Here is a 17,039-nt window from a genome sequence, read left to right as displayed (position 1 = left end):
ACGCAACTGAAGCCGGGGTCAAATTCAATGCAGACAACACGCCTACGCTGCCTTTTTTTAGACTAGCAGGAAGCATAACGTGTAGGCTAATATCTGCAAACAAACAGTGGTGGAAAACGTACTCAGATATTTTACTCAAGTAAAAGTATCAATAGGCTACTGCAATTAAAAACACTCTGCTACAAGTAAAAGTCCGGAATTAAAAAATGACTTGGGTAAAAGTACAAAAATATTGGTATAAAAATTACTTAAAGTATCAAACATAAAAGTAGGCCTACTCATTATGCAGAATGTCCCATTTAAAAAATAAATGAATAAATAAAATAGCAGATCTACAAGCTCACAATGAATCACATTGCGAAGCATTGTGAGCTTGTAGATCGGCTATTTTCAAAAGGCCAAAATGTAGGCTATATAGGGTTCAAGTGGTTAATGTTTCTTTTGTAATAATAATCAATAATAATTAAAGTTTTCAAATAATTCTAATGGAGTAAAAGTAGCCTACAACATTTTCCTCTGATAGAATTGGAAATTGAAAATAGGCCTACTCAACTTGAGTAAAGTATCCTACAAATACCTCAAAAGTACTTAAGTAAATGTACTCAGTTACTTTACACCACTGCAAACAAACCACACAAAGTTGACTGACTTACCAGCGAAAGCGTGGCAGCCTAATTTAAGCTTTCTTCAATAGACCTATAGCCTATGATGTGCTTGCTCGTAGAATACACGACGACCAATGTTCGTCCCACTTCACTTCCACATGTCAAGGCCTGCTAGCCAAACTCATTGCTAACACTCATGGGGAAAGAAGGGCATAGCCTGTTTGCCATGGTCTGCTGCGCCTGGTGGTGGTGCAGGCAGCGGCGTCAGTTCAGAAAAGGCTAAGGTATGGCAACATGACTGGTGTAGCCATGCTGCCATACCTTAGCAACAGGCACAATGAAAAGTACATTTTATTATTTCACCCTGTAGCCAAGGTAGGCCTATAGCAGCTGCCATAGCTTGCCATACCCAATTGACGCCTCTGGGTGCAGGCCTAATTGACACCAGATAGAAGAATGCCTGCTGGGGACTGTGGGGAGTAGCCTAAGAAAAAAACTATCATCATAGACAAATCGTTTCATTTTATGAAAACGCCAAGGCCTTCGTGCCTTTAATTCTGTATTTTAAGTTGGACTCAAATTGGTGAGAATTATCAATTTATAAAACGAATAGCCTGTTAATAGGCCCCAGTATTATTTCAGAAAACGCAAAACTTACATATTAATTTCATAGGTCTACAACAGCTTAATTCTAGACTCCCAATTTCCAGAAGGGGAATATAATGGACTAGAGGCTAATAATAGGCTACCTCTATCTTGTCATTGTTAATGAAAGCCTTATGCCATGAATTTAAACTTGATATTATTTGTAAAGTGGCCCACTTTATAAATCACAGCAAATAATAATAATTGACCAGCCTATTTAAAATCAGGCTTTTCTAAAAACAGGACGCCCTGAAAACGCACAAACTGCATGCATGGGGCCCTTGCCTTGCATTTATAATTTAATAAAACCAACCCTGCAGTTAATTTACATAGTAGACCTATTATCCACCTGGCCAGGAGGGTGAGGGGATGGATGTTTTGGTTATGCCCCCACCAGCAGCCAGTGGTGGAAAAAGTACAAAAATGTTTTACTTAAGTAAAAGTATCAATATTGCATTATAGAAATACCCTGGTACAAGTAAAAGTATGGGATTCAAGATGTAGCCTACTTGAGTACAAGTACAAAAGTATTGGTCCCAAAATGTACTTAAATTAGGCTGTTTGTCTGAGCTTGCAGATCGGCTATTTTCAAATGGCCAAAAAGTATTTAGGGTTGAAGTGGTTAATGTATGTTTTGTAATAATAATCAGAATCTAGAAAGTAACTAGTAACTAAAGTGCTCAAGTAAATGTAGTGGCGTTACTGTACTATTTTTGGGTCAGAGACGTAGTCGAGTAGAAGTAAAAGTATTGATAATACTCAAGTAAAGTACAAATAACTCAATTGTAGTTAAGTACAGTACTTAAGTAAATGTATTGAGTTACTCTACACCACTGATGCCACCACCAGCACCACCACCCCCTCAATTCCTGCTGTGCTACAGCATAAACAGTCCCTCCGTGTGACAGTGTAAACAGTCCTCCCTCTGCAGGGGCTGATTTGAATTGGAAAGCACTCTCCCCCGCATCCAGTGGTCACGGACCGTTGCTCAGGGAGCCTAGTGTTTCTTTGACCGTACATGAACCACATCACAGGGACGTGCTGATCATACGCTCACCCTACCAGCCAACCCTCCCCCTGCTAACACCATCCGTCACGTTCAAATAAAAGTGATAGTTCAAGTTACCTACAACTCTCTCCATCGTGGCAGGTTCTTAAGTGGCCACGGTGTCTTTATTATAGTAAAACTATCTCTGGATAAGCCTGTCGTTAGTGGTGGACAAAGTACTCAACCCCAGAGTCAATGTGTAGATGGATACCGTAGTCCTGGTGGTCAAATATAACTCAACTACAGGTGAAAGTTCAGTTTGTACACAATTGGAATACTTGCTTTTAAAAATACTTATAGGTATGCAAAAGTAGGCTACTTGCTTTTTAAATACTTAAGTATTCAAAAGTGCAAATGAAAGTGCATTTTCTTTTTAATATCAATAGTTTACTTACTTTTTCAAAAAATATCAAGAATGAAAATACCAGATCTACAAGCACACAGTGCCTTGTATCGTGAGCTTGTAGATCTGCTATTTTCACTATATTTGACATAGGGCTAATACAGTGAAGTGGTTAATTAATAATGTTGCTTTCCACTTCCTAGAAATGTAGTATTGTCAAAATTAGGCCTACGATATTTGTCTTTGAATTCAAGTGGAATGAAAGCCATAAGTATCCAAAACAAAATACTAAAGTAAATGTACTTCATTACTGTTCAGTCCACCACTGAAAGTGGCCACGGTGTCTCTCTATTTTACTTTAGCCTCTCTGGATAGGCCTACCTGTCGTGATGTTTGCAAGCAACTTACAAGGGCTACAATGTACACACTTGAGTAGGCCAAGGCTTGTTTAATTTAAGTCACACAACAAATTTAAAGTGTGCAGGATTTTATGCATGGAGCAACCGTTTTAAAGGAACATGGAGCAAGAGAGAGTTTCTCGAAAGCGCGTAGTGTACCCAATCTGTGTTCTTGTACTGTAGTCTAATGTAAGTGAACCTTATGGAAGCGAGGTCTACAGGCATAAAAATAGTGGCAAACACGTGTTTATAATTAATGATGTTGAGTCTGACTTCAATGTCATATGGTTATCTTTACTTCTCCACATGCAATCAGAAGCGAGACAGTGCTTTTTTAGAGTAACACTGAACAGGGTACATAACACCACGGCAAAGCACTATGCTTTATGTATGTTCTTGCTCACTGGAGAAGTTTAAGGAGAAGCTGACAACAGCCAGATTATTTTCCCAATGCCTTAAAACAGCAGCTTTAACCACAGGTGAGTAAAACCCACACACATTTTTTTAGAAAAAGGAAAAAAATCAAATGTGCTCACAGCTTGTCTGGCTCGTGGCTCCTTGTCTGCTACTGTGGTGTGTGTGTGTGTGTGTGTGTGTGTGTGTGTGTGTGTGTGTGTGTGTGTGTGTGTGTGTGTGTGTGTGTGTGTGTGTGTGTGTGTGTGTGTGTGCGTGTGTGTGTGTGCGCGCATGTGTGCGTGTGCCTTCCATGTCTAATCATGCCAATACGAACCACTGCCTTCACCAGACCTATGCAGTATATACTGTACGTCTCAGGGCTTATTAATGCATATTAATCATTAAGTTTCACCCTGGCTCCATAGGAAAAGACAGGTCCAGCCACGTCCTGATTGCATGCCTGTCAGAGTGGAGCCAAGGAATGGAAATGTTGAAGTAGACCTATAAGGATGAGGAATATGTGGGATAGGGGTGCAAAGAAATTAGTAAGAAAGTGGGCGACGGAGATTGCCAAAGATTTATGGTCATCATGGTGTGCAAAGAATTAAGGTGAAGGGTGGTCGCTGTTACTACGCAATACATGTTACACACGGTACAGGTTGTCAAGACCCAAACAAACATATGCATTCAGCACTCCCGTACAGAGAGTGCAGGTTAAAACGTTTACAATTCCTTCAATCAGCAAGTCACAGTTGTTCGTCTATCAGCACCAGGCCTCCGGGCAAAAGAAAAACAGGAGTCTTTTCCATTTTGGCAGAGGGCAACTCCTCTCACTTTAATGACAAGTGTCAAATGAGAACCTGACTCACAGTGTGACCCATGACTGCTAGAGAAGCTTAAGATGGGTTCCCTAACAGTTTGGATTGTAATAGTCCATTAACCTGTTCTCATTAACCCATGACAAACATATTGGAAGTACACCATACAAATCTCTAACGCAAAATATATTTATTATCAGCATGGGACCCCACAATATAAATACAAAATCTGATTGTCCAATTCATTAATTGGGTATTTACAAAACTATATTGTGAGATTAGTACACACATTAATTAATCAAAGTCAGTGAAGTCAGGTGTTTATGCGGAGCATCCACTACCCCTGAGGTTGAGCAACAGAGTGTGTGTGTGTGTGTGTGTGTGTGTGTGTGTGTGTGTGTGTGTGTGTGTGTGTGTGTGTGTGTGTGTGTGTGTGTGTGTGTGTGTGTGTGTGTGTGTGAAGGGGGTGTATGTGTTGGTGTAAGAGGTAGCTCAGTTCAGGGAGTGTATATGCGTGTGTGCAGTAACCTCCATTCCTCAGTCGCATTTGAATTTCTCGGGGCTTGTTGTTTTAGCTTGCAGTCAGCTATGCTGAAGCACTGACTCATCTCTACAGGGAGAGCAAGAAGACTGACACGCCGTTGGCCAACGCAGCCACAATGGCTGACAGGTTCTCAAACAACAGTGGGCTCTAATGGCGTGGGGTAAGTGGGGTGGGTTGAAGAAGAGGTAAACTAGATGGAAGTGGCATGCCTCTATTGTAGCACTTCTGCAATCTAGAAATACTTCTCGCATTCAGTGCACAGCATGGCAAACACATGTAACACGAAAGCTCTCAAACACATGCACAGGAACCGTACACCTGTGAGCAGTATTTAGGCTTATGCTCATGCATATAAACATATGCACACAGGCACACGCAAAAGCACACACAAAAGCACACACATTCAGTCACTCACTCACTCACACACACACACACACACACACACACACACACACACACACACACACACACACACACACACACACACACACACACACACACACACACACACACACACACACACACACACACACACACACACACAATGGCGGGGGGGTATATTTGCTTTTAATTCGGTTACCAATACAGTGGAAAAATACAGTATTTTTCTTTTCTCTAAATAAAGCCATTTTTGCTTTTGTTTTGTTAACATAAGGTGACGATTTGAACATGATAACGTGATATGTAAAAATAACACACTTTCTATGACGTGTCAAATCAACAACCTAATTACCATGCCTTCCTATTTGTACTGACACTATACAAATTTGAAGCATGTAATAAATTACAAATTCATTTGAAAAATATAATCAGGATTTACACAGATAAACAAGGAAATAGATGATGATCCATTGTGTTCAACTGGACAAAATACAGACAGTTGTTGTGCTGGTGGTGATCGAGTTCTAAGCTAAATGTGCATGTTTATTGTCTATTCTAAATCACTTATTGTGTTTGTCAAGTGAAACCTATCCAAAGAACCGATTAAAAAAACATTGCATATTTAAAAAAAAGTACTGTAAATGTAATCTAAAAATACAGTTTTCTGTCTCCGAAGTCCTGAGAAATAAATATTTTTTCCCTTTAAATATTTTAGATTCAGTCTAGTTTCCCCAACAGCAATCTTGGTTAAACCTGTACCCTTACATGTCTTTCACGAGTATGAGTATGATTGGCACAATCAAATTGTGTGTGTGCGTGTGCGTGTGTGTGTGTGTGTGTGTGTGTGTGTGTGTGTGTGTGTGTGTGTGTGTGTGTGTGTGTGTGTACGTACATACGTACGTACGTACGTATGTATGTACGTACGTACGTACGTACGTACGTACGTACGTACAAGGACTGTCCATAATGGCCTGGTGCATACTAGATAAAAAATGCTTTGGACTTCATATGACACACTGGTAGAGCGGGTGGAGCTACCAATTCCGCTGCAGCCATCCAGACACATATTCATAAACCAGCAGCATCACAGCTCCACCTGAGTCCAAAGAAACGGGAGAGGTAGATTAGGTAGGAGGGTCGCTGCACTGGGACCTGGTTCCCCATCACACAGATGGGGAACAGAGAGTCTACAATGAAGCAAAATTCTGTGTCAAATAGTATTTACAGTGAAGAACTCAATTTTGTTTTAAATCACCGGATGTTTTTTGTGATATCAACACTGTCTTATTATATATCCTATCCTATTATTATATGTGACTAAGCCCCACCTATTTGGCTCCAGTGTGGCTTAAAACAAACCACATAAATGATCTGCAAATATTATTTGGCCCAGGGCTTCTTTAGTAGTGAAGCGATTTTGGGAAACCCAGCCCTGACTAATTAATGGAAATATTCCGTTTGCCAAAATAATGATTTAAAATTGCCCTCCAATTACAAAACAATCATTCAGACAATATCAAGACAAATTAATTATGAACCAATCTCAGCCAGCTGCGTCATGCCACCCAATATGAATCTTAATATCAGCATGAGGGCCAGATGAATGTTGTTCACTTTACCTGGTCCAAGCCTCATTATCTTTGGAACTAATCCCTTGTACAACGCCAAGTATCTGCAGAAGGGAGAAACAAGACTTTAAAATGATGTAACTGTACAGTACATACTGTACATACTGTACATACATACTGTTCAGTATGGCAGTATCAGTTATGGGAGACAGAGGAATATGGTTACGTGCGCATGTATGTGTGTGCATGTACATGCCTATACGTATAAATGTGTGTGTATGTGTATGGTGGCACAACTGGGGTGTGTGTGGAGGCGACTGCCTGCCTGGCGGCCAGCCTGTCTCTCACCCCAGCCAGGTACAGAGCGAGGCCTAATGGCCAGTGGCGGAGAGGGTACCTGCCCCTTAATGTGTTCAAGGTGATCAGTGGCTGGCCGCCGCCGCCTCGCGCTCCCCGTCCCACTGCCTGCCCCCGCCACTGGTGGCGTTAATAAGGCTCGACCCACTTCCTCCCTGGCTCTCTGTCTGATTAGATTGACCCGCGGAGCGCCGCGCGGCTCGTTAGGGCCTGCTTAACGACGTCTCCCATAGGGACCACTAATTAGCTGCGACTGTGTTGTGTTAGAGCAGGGGGACTGGATGTGGCGGAGGGGGCACCCCCTCTCTGCACCCCTGGAAAGACGGGGCTTTCGGTGCCATTTCTGTGGAGCGAGGCCCCAAGGCTTCTTGTGTCCACTAACGACAAACATCACATTGGCCCACGTCTAGTAGTGTGTGCACTCGCAAGCTCTTATTTCCTCGTCTAGGAGTTCTTTATCGTGCATGATTGTTCTGGGGTCAAAGGAGTCTATTGTTTGCATATCTAATGCTCACACCATTTACTACTGGAGGTGTATGGCTATACGTTTAGATACTGTACATAAACATTTATGTGACAGATCATGGCAAATTCCCATATTGCATGAAATGATAGAAAAATAATAATAGTCCAGCCATTTTGTGATGACATATTCACTAATCTACTACTTTTCAATGGATCACAGAGGCTTGGCGGCCAGCTTCTTTACGCAAGCACTTCTGCTGTAGGCAGGGGAAGTTAACCGCTTGCCAACAGCCAAGTGATGGTAAACACTGGTGGTGGCTGGTACAGTTGTGTACTTCTCCAGTAGACAACCACCATTTTAGAATAATTTCTCTGTTTGTCTGCTGGAGTGGTGGATTCTCCATCACAGAGAATATGGATCCAATATTTTGGACCAAGAGCTATATATGGTGTTGGTCTTCATAAATACAAAAAAAGAAGAAGAAAAACAACAAAAACAACAGGCTAAACATATATATAACTAAAGATGGAGATATCAGCTTTTAAAATGGCAAACCAAAAATTCCCCTCATGGGTCACAAAGTACCAGTAGCAATAACCAGTAAGACGCTTAATGGCGAAAAGCGACCACTCACGCCATGTCTTGGCCATCTGGCCAGTGATGTATATCGGATGTATATTGGATACCCATATATGGAGACCCCTGGTACCCATAGATATTCACAGAAATGGGCTTAATATTGATGACATCAGGGATCTCCATATATGGGCATAAAAGGGATTTGGTTCCCCTGGCATCACAGGGATCTTCATATCTCCATATATGGGCATTAAAGGGATTTGGTTCCCCTGGCATCACAGGGATCTCCATATATGGGCATAAAAGGGATTTGGTTCCCCTGGCATCACAGGGATCTCCATATCTCCATATATGGGCATTAAAGGGATTTGGTTCCCCTGGCATCACAGGGATCTCCATATATGGGCATAAAAGGGATTTCTCCTAGTAAACTGTGACCTTTGGTCGCAATTATGGGAGTTGTGGTGAAAATTGCTCGCTAACAAACACACAAACTGGACCATAAGATTTCAACTTTGAAATGGTAAAGCTTAAGCTTCAGTTAATGCTATGAACAAAATCTATTTCCCCATTTTCCATGGCCTTTGACTATGACCAAACTGCAGCGGCACAGGCACTTAGGCTCTAATTGTAGCCTAACAGCACATTGCGGGTTCGGGTTTGAGTCCTGTTCACGACGATCTTTGCTGCATGTCTCTCCATGTTTCCACCTATCTCCACTTAGGCTATCAATAAAGGCAAAACAGATTAAAAAAAGAAAATCCAAACAAAAATGAAGTATAGGACAGGAGATGCTCATACCCTTCCTCACGGTACACCAGGGCCATGGTCTGGAAACAGGTGCGGTACTTGATCTCTCCTGGTACAGGCTGAGGACCTTGGATACGGCTCTTGGCCACATCGAAGGGAATATTCACACAAGAGGAAATAGTGCCCGATGTCAGACCAATGACAAACTTCCTCATAAACTCCAAGGTGGGATCCTAAGATGAGAGGAAAAACGGGATGAGTGAAGTGAGGCCTGGCAGTACTTTGCTGCAAGCCAGTGCCACGTGCCAAAATAGATTATATACAAGCGCGATGCGTTGTGAGTTTGTAGAGCTGCAAATTTTGGCGCATGAGACTGTGCGCAACGAAGTATAAATCAAGCCTTACACCTGCATGAACACACATGGATATAAATATAAATACTGTATATTGTCGCTGCCAGGTGGAAACCATATGCAAAACCGTATGCCTTTCAGGAAATGGTTAAAAAGAAGAACCTGTGTTCGAATGGATCCAATGTAGTTATATAGTCACATGCTCTTGTTAAAACCTTTCATTGGTTAAATGTTTATAAAACACATGACTAGGGCTGTCACAATTATTACATAATCGTCTAATCGTGATTATTTTTCATAATCGTCATAATCGTTTCCATGTCAAAAATATTGGAAATAGCAGATCTACAAGCTCACAACGCGTTGCATTGCGACGCGTTGTGAGCTTGTAGATCGGCTATTTCCACTATCAATGTTCTTTTTTAAGTATATATTTAGGTTATGTGTTATATCTACCATGTGCAACTTCAAAGCCTAAAAGCCAAACAGAAACGTAATTGTCAACGACAAAAACACAATTAAATCGTTAATCGTAATTATTTGAGAGAAAATGTATCGTCATGTAAAATGCCATAATCGTGACAGCCCTACACTGATGAAGATCAGGATCAAAACGTTGGCAGACAAATAACGTCTTTGTACCCACTTGGGTGTGCAGGCTCTCTATCCTTGTGTGAACTAAATATTTACAAAACCCACAGACAGACATAACCCAACTTTCACTTTCAAAAAGTTTAAAAACTAGACACAGCAGCAGATATACCAGCTTGTGGCGCTTTGTGAATTTGTAGATCGGCTATTTTCACTACTTTTAATTGATTAAAAAAACATGTATCTTCATAAAAAGTGAAGAAAGATACAAGGCTTCTGATTTGTATCTTGCGTGTCTGCGTTCCACATGCATGATTCTTTTTATTGGAATGGATATTTCAGGCGAGGAGGGCTGGTGATAAATCTGGCTGCACAGTATCAAAACGAAAATAGCACGTCATACCTGAGGTAGTGAAATATAGGGTAAAGTGAGCACATGGGGTTGATAAAAGGAAAATCAGAGATAGTATGAGTTTGTGGCAGGGGGAGAGAGAGAGAGAGAGAGAGAGAGAGAGAGAGAGAGGGCAGGGGGGAGGGAGGGAGAGAGCATGACGGGGTCTTGAGCATATGATTGCAAAGCTGGCATGAAAGCCCTGATCATTTTATGGTAGCGGGGGGCAGATTAGTGCTTCCTGACTGCATTGCGGGTTTCTGATTGGCTGAGCAGAAGCACATGTTCTCTGGTTGAGGCTGAGAGAGAGGATTTATAAACAGGGTTCATGCAGGCAGACTGGGGAAGGCATATGGGGACAATTTGGGTAATTGGGCTGTGACTCGGCACAGGGGTATTACTGTACCAAAGAAGCCCAGACTTGGAGAGCTCTGACAGCTAATTGGCCAGGATATTTTTACAAATGACAGCAGCCTCTCTGGTCCAGGCCTTTCTCAAGACGGCTGGACACCCTGAGAGCTGCGCTAAATCAACAGCTAATCCCACTTCTAGGTTTTTTTTTTCCCCAAGTGAGATGTACACAGTAAAATCCTCAGTGTTAATGTATCCATTTGTTGTAACTCAGAGAGTGTAGATATGTAACCAAATGAACCCTTTACGTGTCCATTCGGTTACATGTGTGCAATCTTAGAGTCACATTAGCACTCAGGATTTTGCTGTGTTCATGGGGAAGAGAGGCAGTATAAGTGCATCCATCAAGTGACATGCTAACAGCCTTGAGCAAACATCTCCTCGCACATATTCACTTCTGAATGACGCTAGTATGCCACATCTCGCTCGCGTATTCAAATGGCGATATGGGAGAGGCCGAGACTTGGCCTGCCGAATTTGACTACGGACACGTTTGAGTTGCAAGCTCATTGATCACGTTGCTGACAAAAGTATGTGGAGGGAGCCCATCATCGGCCTAATCCTCGAAGCTGCCAGAGGCCACAGCATCAATTCTACCCCGCGTATACAGTGGTCATAGTCACAAACTCCAGTCACGTCTCCTGTAAACTCCTTGGGCAGATCTTTATGCCCATATGTGGTGTTCCGAGTCCAGGCCAGTCTCGCGTAGCCAGACAAACGGAGATCCCTGCCTACAAATACTGTACATCTGGTGACTCTAAATTCAATTTACAGTAGTTGCTTGAACTGTGTGTAACCAATTTGGATATTGAAAGAAAATACTGCATTGCAGAGGACATTGGAACGTTCGTTCATATTGGGACCGTGATATGATTTGTTCTTACAGCAGTGGGTGTAAGTTCGTTAGCGGCCATGTCGGCGCATTTAGTTCTAGCAACTACATGACTAGATGTCACCAGACATATTGCTATGCGGAGATCTACGATCGTCTGGTTATGTGAGACTATGTCTATCTTCTTGATATGTCAAAGACCAGGTTTACGCTTATGCTCTAATACAACAAGTGTTATTAACTCTTAGAGTGGACAATGTAAGCACATGGACCAAAATTTGTATACTAAATGGATAAATGAACACTGAGGATTGTACTGTGTAAAAGCAATTCTATCAGTCAATGGGCTAGGTGATTACAATTCATGTATGATGACCATTTCTCTGTGATTGTCAGCGTCATACTTTACTGGAAAAACGTTGAGTCCTGCAGCGATCAGGGCTACCACAGCAAATCCCACTGTGAAGAACGGTACTATTGTCTGCTTCCAATTAGTTCATTGGAGTTAATCTAATGCTCCAGTTTGTACATGTGGAACTGGCGTATGGTAACGTTTCCATTAAACAAAATTAACTTTTGTTTGGGCCATCAGGCCCTGCCGGATGTGTAATCTGAGACTTTGAGGATGTTATGGAGCGCAAACAGACGAGGTATTAGTGGGATTGATCTTACAAGCTCCTCTCTGATTTTCTTCCCCTCCCTCACCACGGTAACTCAGGCCAACCAATCATACTGTCAAAAACTCGCTATTCCCCACAGGCTAAGTGGTTAGGACACGTGGATATCATATACACAGAGGTTAGTTCAAAGTTACTTAAGTCCTGTGTGTTGCACAATGTGTAGAAGATTGTCAGTAACACTTCTGGCGTTTGGGGCTCCATTGCCTGCAATACTCAATGCTTGAGTGTGGATCACTAGCATCCTTTAAAATTGCCCTAAAAAACCACTTACAGGCAGCAGCCGTTCACAACTGGTAAAAACCTAGCCCAACCCTACCCTCCCTGCCCCTTCCTTGTATATACTGTACATACTGATTGTTTAGACTTACTGTTACCTGCCCCTTCCTTGTATATATTGTATATACTGTACTTACTGATTGTATAGACCTACTGTTTTCTTTTTTTCTTTACATATCTACTGCATAGTACTGTGTTCTATTTGTCTGTCATTCAATGTTATATGAGATACTTTAATGGTTTCCTGTTGAAATAAGCTTAGTCTTTTCATGGATCTCCTTTTAGTAGACCTTGTACCAGTGAACTGTACCGTCATGAATCTGTACATTTTCCTATGCAAACTTCTAATAAAGCCTTCAATCAATCAATCAAAGTATGGAACTAGCACTTACTGTATAGGGATACTGGCTGGCTAAACCAGCCACCTATGGCTATGCTAAACACATAAGAAGTATGATGCTGTGATGGTTTTAAATGTAAAAATCAATCACAACATCAGAATTCTTTTTTTATGCTTACTTCCTAAAAAGGTTGTTACTTGCCCCATCAGACCTTAGTTAGTATGGTTCAGTGATTTACCACTTAAACCTGATGTGTACTTCAAAGCACGACAGTGTAGCATGGCAAACACAATATACAAAAACAAATACAATCAACTAGCTCACAAAGCACTGCATCACAATGCGTTGTGAGCTCATAGCTTTTGATGTTTTACCGGGCTGGCAGGAATGGCGTCCTTGACATTGAAGTAGAACCCAAAGTAGATCATGTTGAAGACACCATGGCGACCCAGTGTTGACGTTAACCCTTTATTGAGTCCTCGTAGTCCAAAGCCGTCAGAGTTGATGATGTGGCGAGCTTGCCTAAATGCGGAGGGTTGCTGTGTTGGGAGTGAGAGTGTGTGTCAGAAACAAATCCTCATCTGCTTTTCTCTTCAGTTCTTACCAAGCAAAGGCTGATGCCATGTCATTTAGAGGTGTTATCATAATACCTCAATATTGACATGTTTTCGCTACATAGAAGAATCAAGAAGGTTTTATTTGTCACTAACTTATACAAGTACAAGGCAAGCAGCAAAATGTTGATGGGACTTGAAAAATGTGCCTACATTCTGCCAAAAGTAATATACAATGAAAACATTTACAACTAGAAGCAGTGCTCTTCCGAGCACAGGTCTCCACCAGGCCAGGCGTCCTGGTGGTGCTACTGTATAATAGGCCAATGTAAAAAGGGTGGCATATGTTCTTCACCTTAGACCTTTCATGGCAATCGAACGCTGCATGCATGATTTGAGGAATTGTGTTCCAAAAATGTGTTTTGCTAAAGTCTACCTGCTGGTGGCGCTATAACAGGCCAATGTGAAAAGGGTAGCATTTGTTCCTTGACATAGTGGGAATATGTGTGGCAAATTCCACGGTAATCGCAAGCTGCATTGATGATTTGAGGCATTTTGTTCAAAAACGGAGCAATCCTGCAAACTTTGGAAGACAATATTAGCCAATCAGGATGGAATATGAAATATCCATATCCATAAGACGGATCAGACTTGATCACATGACCATAGAGATACTGTGTACTGATTTGTGTTATTTTTTGAGAAAATCTGAAGGAGTAATATTCAAAAATGTGTTTTACATAAGTTGGCCCAAAGGTGGCGCTATAAAAGGCTGATGTGAAAAATCAGGTGAAAAGGTTTTTCCTTGGCCTCTAGGGAGTGTGTGTACAAAGTTTGACACTGATCTGTGGAGTTATAGGTAAAAACACAAATTGGCCTGTTATAGCGCCACCATGGGGCTGATTTGAACATTTTGACGTGGCATTTCTTCCTCGGCCTAGTGGGAATGTGTGTGTGCGATTTCATGATAATTGCACTTTGCGTTTGTGGTTTGAGGCATTTTGTTCAAAACGGCTCAATCCTACAAACTTTGGAAGCCAATCTTAGCCAATCAGGATGGAATATGCAAAATCGGACAGATCCATGTCGATCACATGACTGTCGAGATACTGTACTGCCTACCGATTTGTAGGATTTTTGGACAAAATCTGTAAGAGTAGTGTACAGAAATGTGTTTTGCGAACATCGGCGCTAAAACAGGCCCATTTGAAAAATGTGGGTCAGAGGTTCTGAATTGGCATCCAGGGAGTGTGTGTGCTCATTTTGGCAGAGACCGGGCCAATGGCGACTGAGATTAGGTGGTAAACTGTGAGAACGCACGGACGCACGCACGCACGGACGGACGGACGGACGGATGGAGGGGAAAACATACTCTCCCCCATGCCTTTGGCTGGTGGAGACAATAATGATAAAATACTTGATATAATGTCAGAAGAGTTAGTTCAACAATGTATCTCCATGTTTTACACATTTTCTGAAACCAGATCTTTGATTTAAACACGAAGCAAGAGAGGGAATATAATCTTAAAATGGAAATGCAAAAACAGATTCTGTGTGTTTAAACAAATTAATACATTGAGGTTACAAGGCAAACCATTGTTCCCCACCTCTTTGAAATTATCTCTGTTGGCCTGCAGGCTGACTTTCACCACTTCAAATGGGTTGACGACCACCGCCTCTGTCAAACCTGACCCTAATCCAGCCAAAGCCAGCACCTGATGAGGGGAGATGGAGGGGGGTTCATGGGTACAATTGAAAAGTTAAAACACTGTCTGCAAACAGCTAGGAAGGTTCCACCGGCCTTTAACAGACAGAGGCAGTCTTTAAGAAAAAAACCCGAAACAACAACATTATTGTTATTCATAAAATTGCATGTGTGTTAAATAAATATTTATTTAAGAATTTGTTGCCATGGAGGGAGAAGGAGGAGGGGTCTCCTCACTGAGTGAAAGTGTCACGAAAGCGCTAGACAAACGGATGAACAGCAGCAAGGTAATGCTAATGTGAACAACAAAGAAAGGGAAAATAAACAGTGAACGCACTAAAGTAACAAGGACTTGATTCTGAATTGCGGTTTTGTTCGCAGGAACTTGTTCCCCAAGTTTCTGTGTCTCCTCTAGGGTGGTCATCTGTCTCTGTCATGGCTGCCATTGTGAGCGTTTGACAAATGTCAAGGGAACAGGTAAGAGGAAGGAAAAAGGTGAATGAGAGGAGACAGAAGGAATGAGGAGGAAGTAGGAAATCAATCAAGTTGCATGATCTATTATATAATGGTCAATGTTCAGCATGAATCACTTAAACCCTATATACTTCGTTGTACGCTAATAGTGAAAGTAAGTGATCGACAAGCTCACACTGGTTTTCAACGTGACACATTGTGCGCTTGTACATCGGCTATTTTTGCAGAATGTTTGCCTATTTTTGCCAAATCTTTGGAGAATGTTTATCTGTCTGTCCCAGGATATGGACTGCTTCAATCTACATTTTATTTGCAGGTTTGCTCAGGGGGAAGCAATATATAACTTTCCTTGACGGCAAGGGCGCTGAAATCCATCTCGAGTGACAGGTGGTGATAAATAAAGATGAACCGTACGTAAATGTCTGGTATGCAGTCGAAAGACGAGTGTATGTTGCAACACTACCCACTGTATGTATGGGTAGTAGAGTGTTGTGCATGTGCATGATGTGCGCTATGTGGGGTCACAGTTTGCTATGTAACAGTATGTAGGGGTGCGTGTGCTCTGCTGGCCTGAGGAAGTGTACAGGCACGTGTGTGTGTGTGTGTGTGTGTGTGTGTGTGTGTGTGTGTGTGTGTGTGTGTGTGTGTGTGTCAGGGGGGAGGTGTATTATGGGTAGCTGTGTAAATGAACCGTGGATGTGAGAGTGCCTATCCACATTTGTGTGCAATGTGCATGCCCACACGTGTGGTGGCACATTGCAGACGGCTGCATCAGTCTATGTGCGCACGAGTATATGCACGCGCTAAGCAACAACATGTTTGCCGTTAGTGTGCGTGCGTATGCGTGTGTATGCGTGCAAGCGAGCCTGTCTGTGTGTGTCTGTGCTTGCATGTGCATGCGCACATGTGTGCTCAGGGTGTGTGGGTGTGTGTGTACAGTATGTGTGTGTGTGTATGTGTGTGTGGGGGGTGTCAGGAACGTGTCCGTACCTCATTACTCATCGTGCTGTCAGAGCCCCGGGACCCATCCTCCTAGACGTGCCCCGGTGCTGTTTATACAGCCAGCAGGCCCACTGGCCACCGGACTAATGCTGCATTTGTATTATTACTGTGCGCGTCCTCATTAATCAGAGTGAGGCTATTCAGCTGCACCGGGTACAGAATGGATGGAGGTGGGGGAGAGAGGGAGAGAGAGAGAGAGAGAGAGAGAGAGAGAGAGAGAGAGAGACAGACAGTCAGACAGACAGACATACTGTACATCAGGGTTCCCCGATTAGTTTTCCCCAAGGGCCGAATTATGTCTAGGGTACCAAGCCGAGGGCCACAACATTGCAGGGGGCGACGGTGGTGTTCCCGCTACTCCAGTGACAGTTCAGATATCGTCGTTGTCGGGTGAAAATCTGGTATGTCCAAAACCGTTCGTTTTGTATTAATCATTTTAAAAATGATTTAAACTAGTGAAAACAGCAGATCTACATGTAGATCTGCTGTTTTCACTACTTTTGTGCGACGGCCTCGTATGATGAAGCAGGG

At 42.4% G+C, this 17,039-nt stretch overlaps 1 protein-coding gene across 1 annotated transcript in view; it reads right to left on the bottom strand.

Moving 5' to 3' along the window:
• Positions 1-6,149: 6,149 nt before the first annotated feature.
• slc25a21 (solute carrier family 25 member 21) overlaps positions 6,150-17,039 on the bottom strand; it is a 132,687-nt gene continuing 121,797 nt past the window's right edge. Inside the window, exons 7-11 of the mRNA XM_080750583.1 lie at positions 14,935-15,042; positions 13,148-13,312; positions 8,950-9,131; positions 6,798-6,850; positions 6,150-6,274 (exon numbers count right to left, since the gene is read on the bottom strand). Of these exons, the coding sequence (XP_080606709.1) occupies positions 6,213-6,274; positions 6,798-6,850; positions 8,950-9,131; positions 13,148-13,312; positions 14,935-15,042 (570 nt within the window). The 3' untranslated portion in view covers positions 6,150-6,212. The remainder of the gene's footprint in view (positions 6,275-6,797; positions 6,851-8,949; positions 9,132-13,147; positions 13,313-14,934; positions 15,043-17,039) is intronic.

This window comes from Nannobrachium achirus, assembly GCF_963921795.1.
Source record: "Nannobrachium achirus genome assembly, chromosome: 20".
Classification (NCBI taxonomy): Eukaryota; Metazoa; Chordata; class Actinopteri; order Myctophiformes; family Myctophidae; genus Nannobrachium; species Nannobrachium achirus.
Note: the sequence above shows the minus strand (reverse complement) of the source record. Positions and strands in the feature narration are given on the sequence as shown.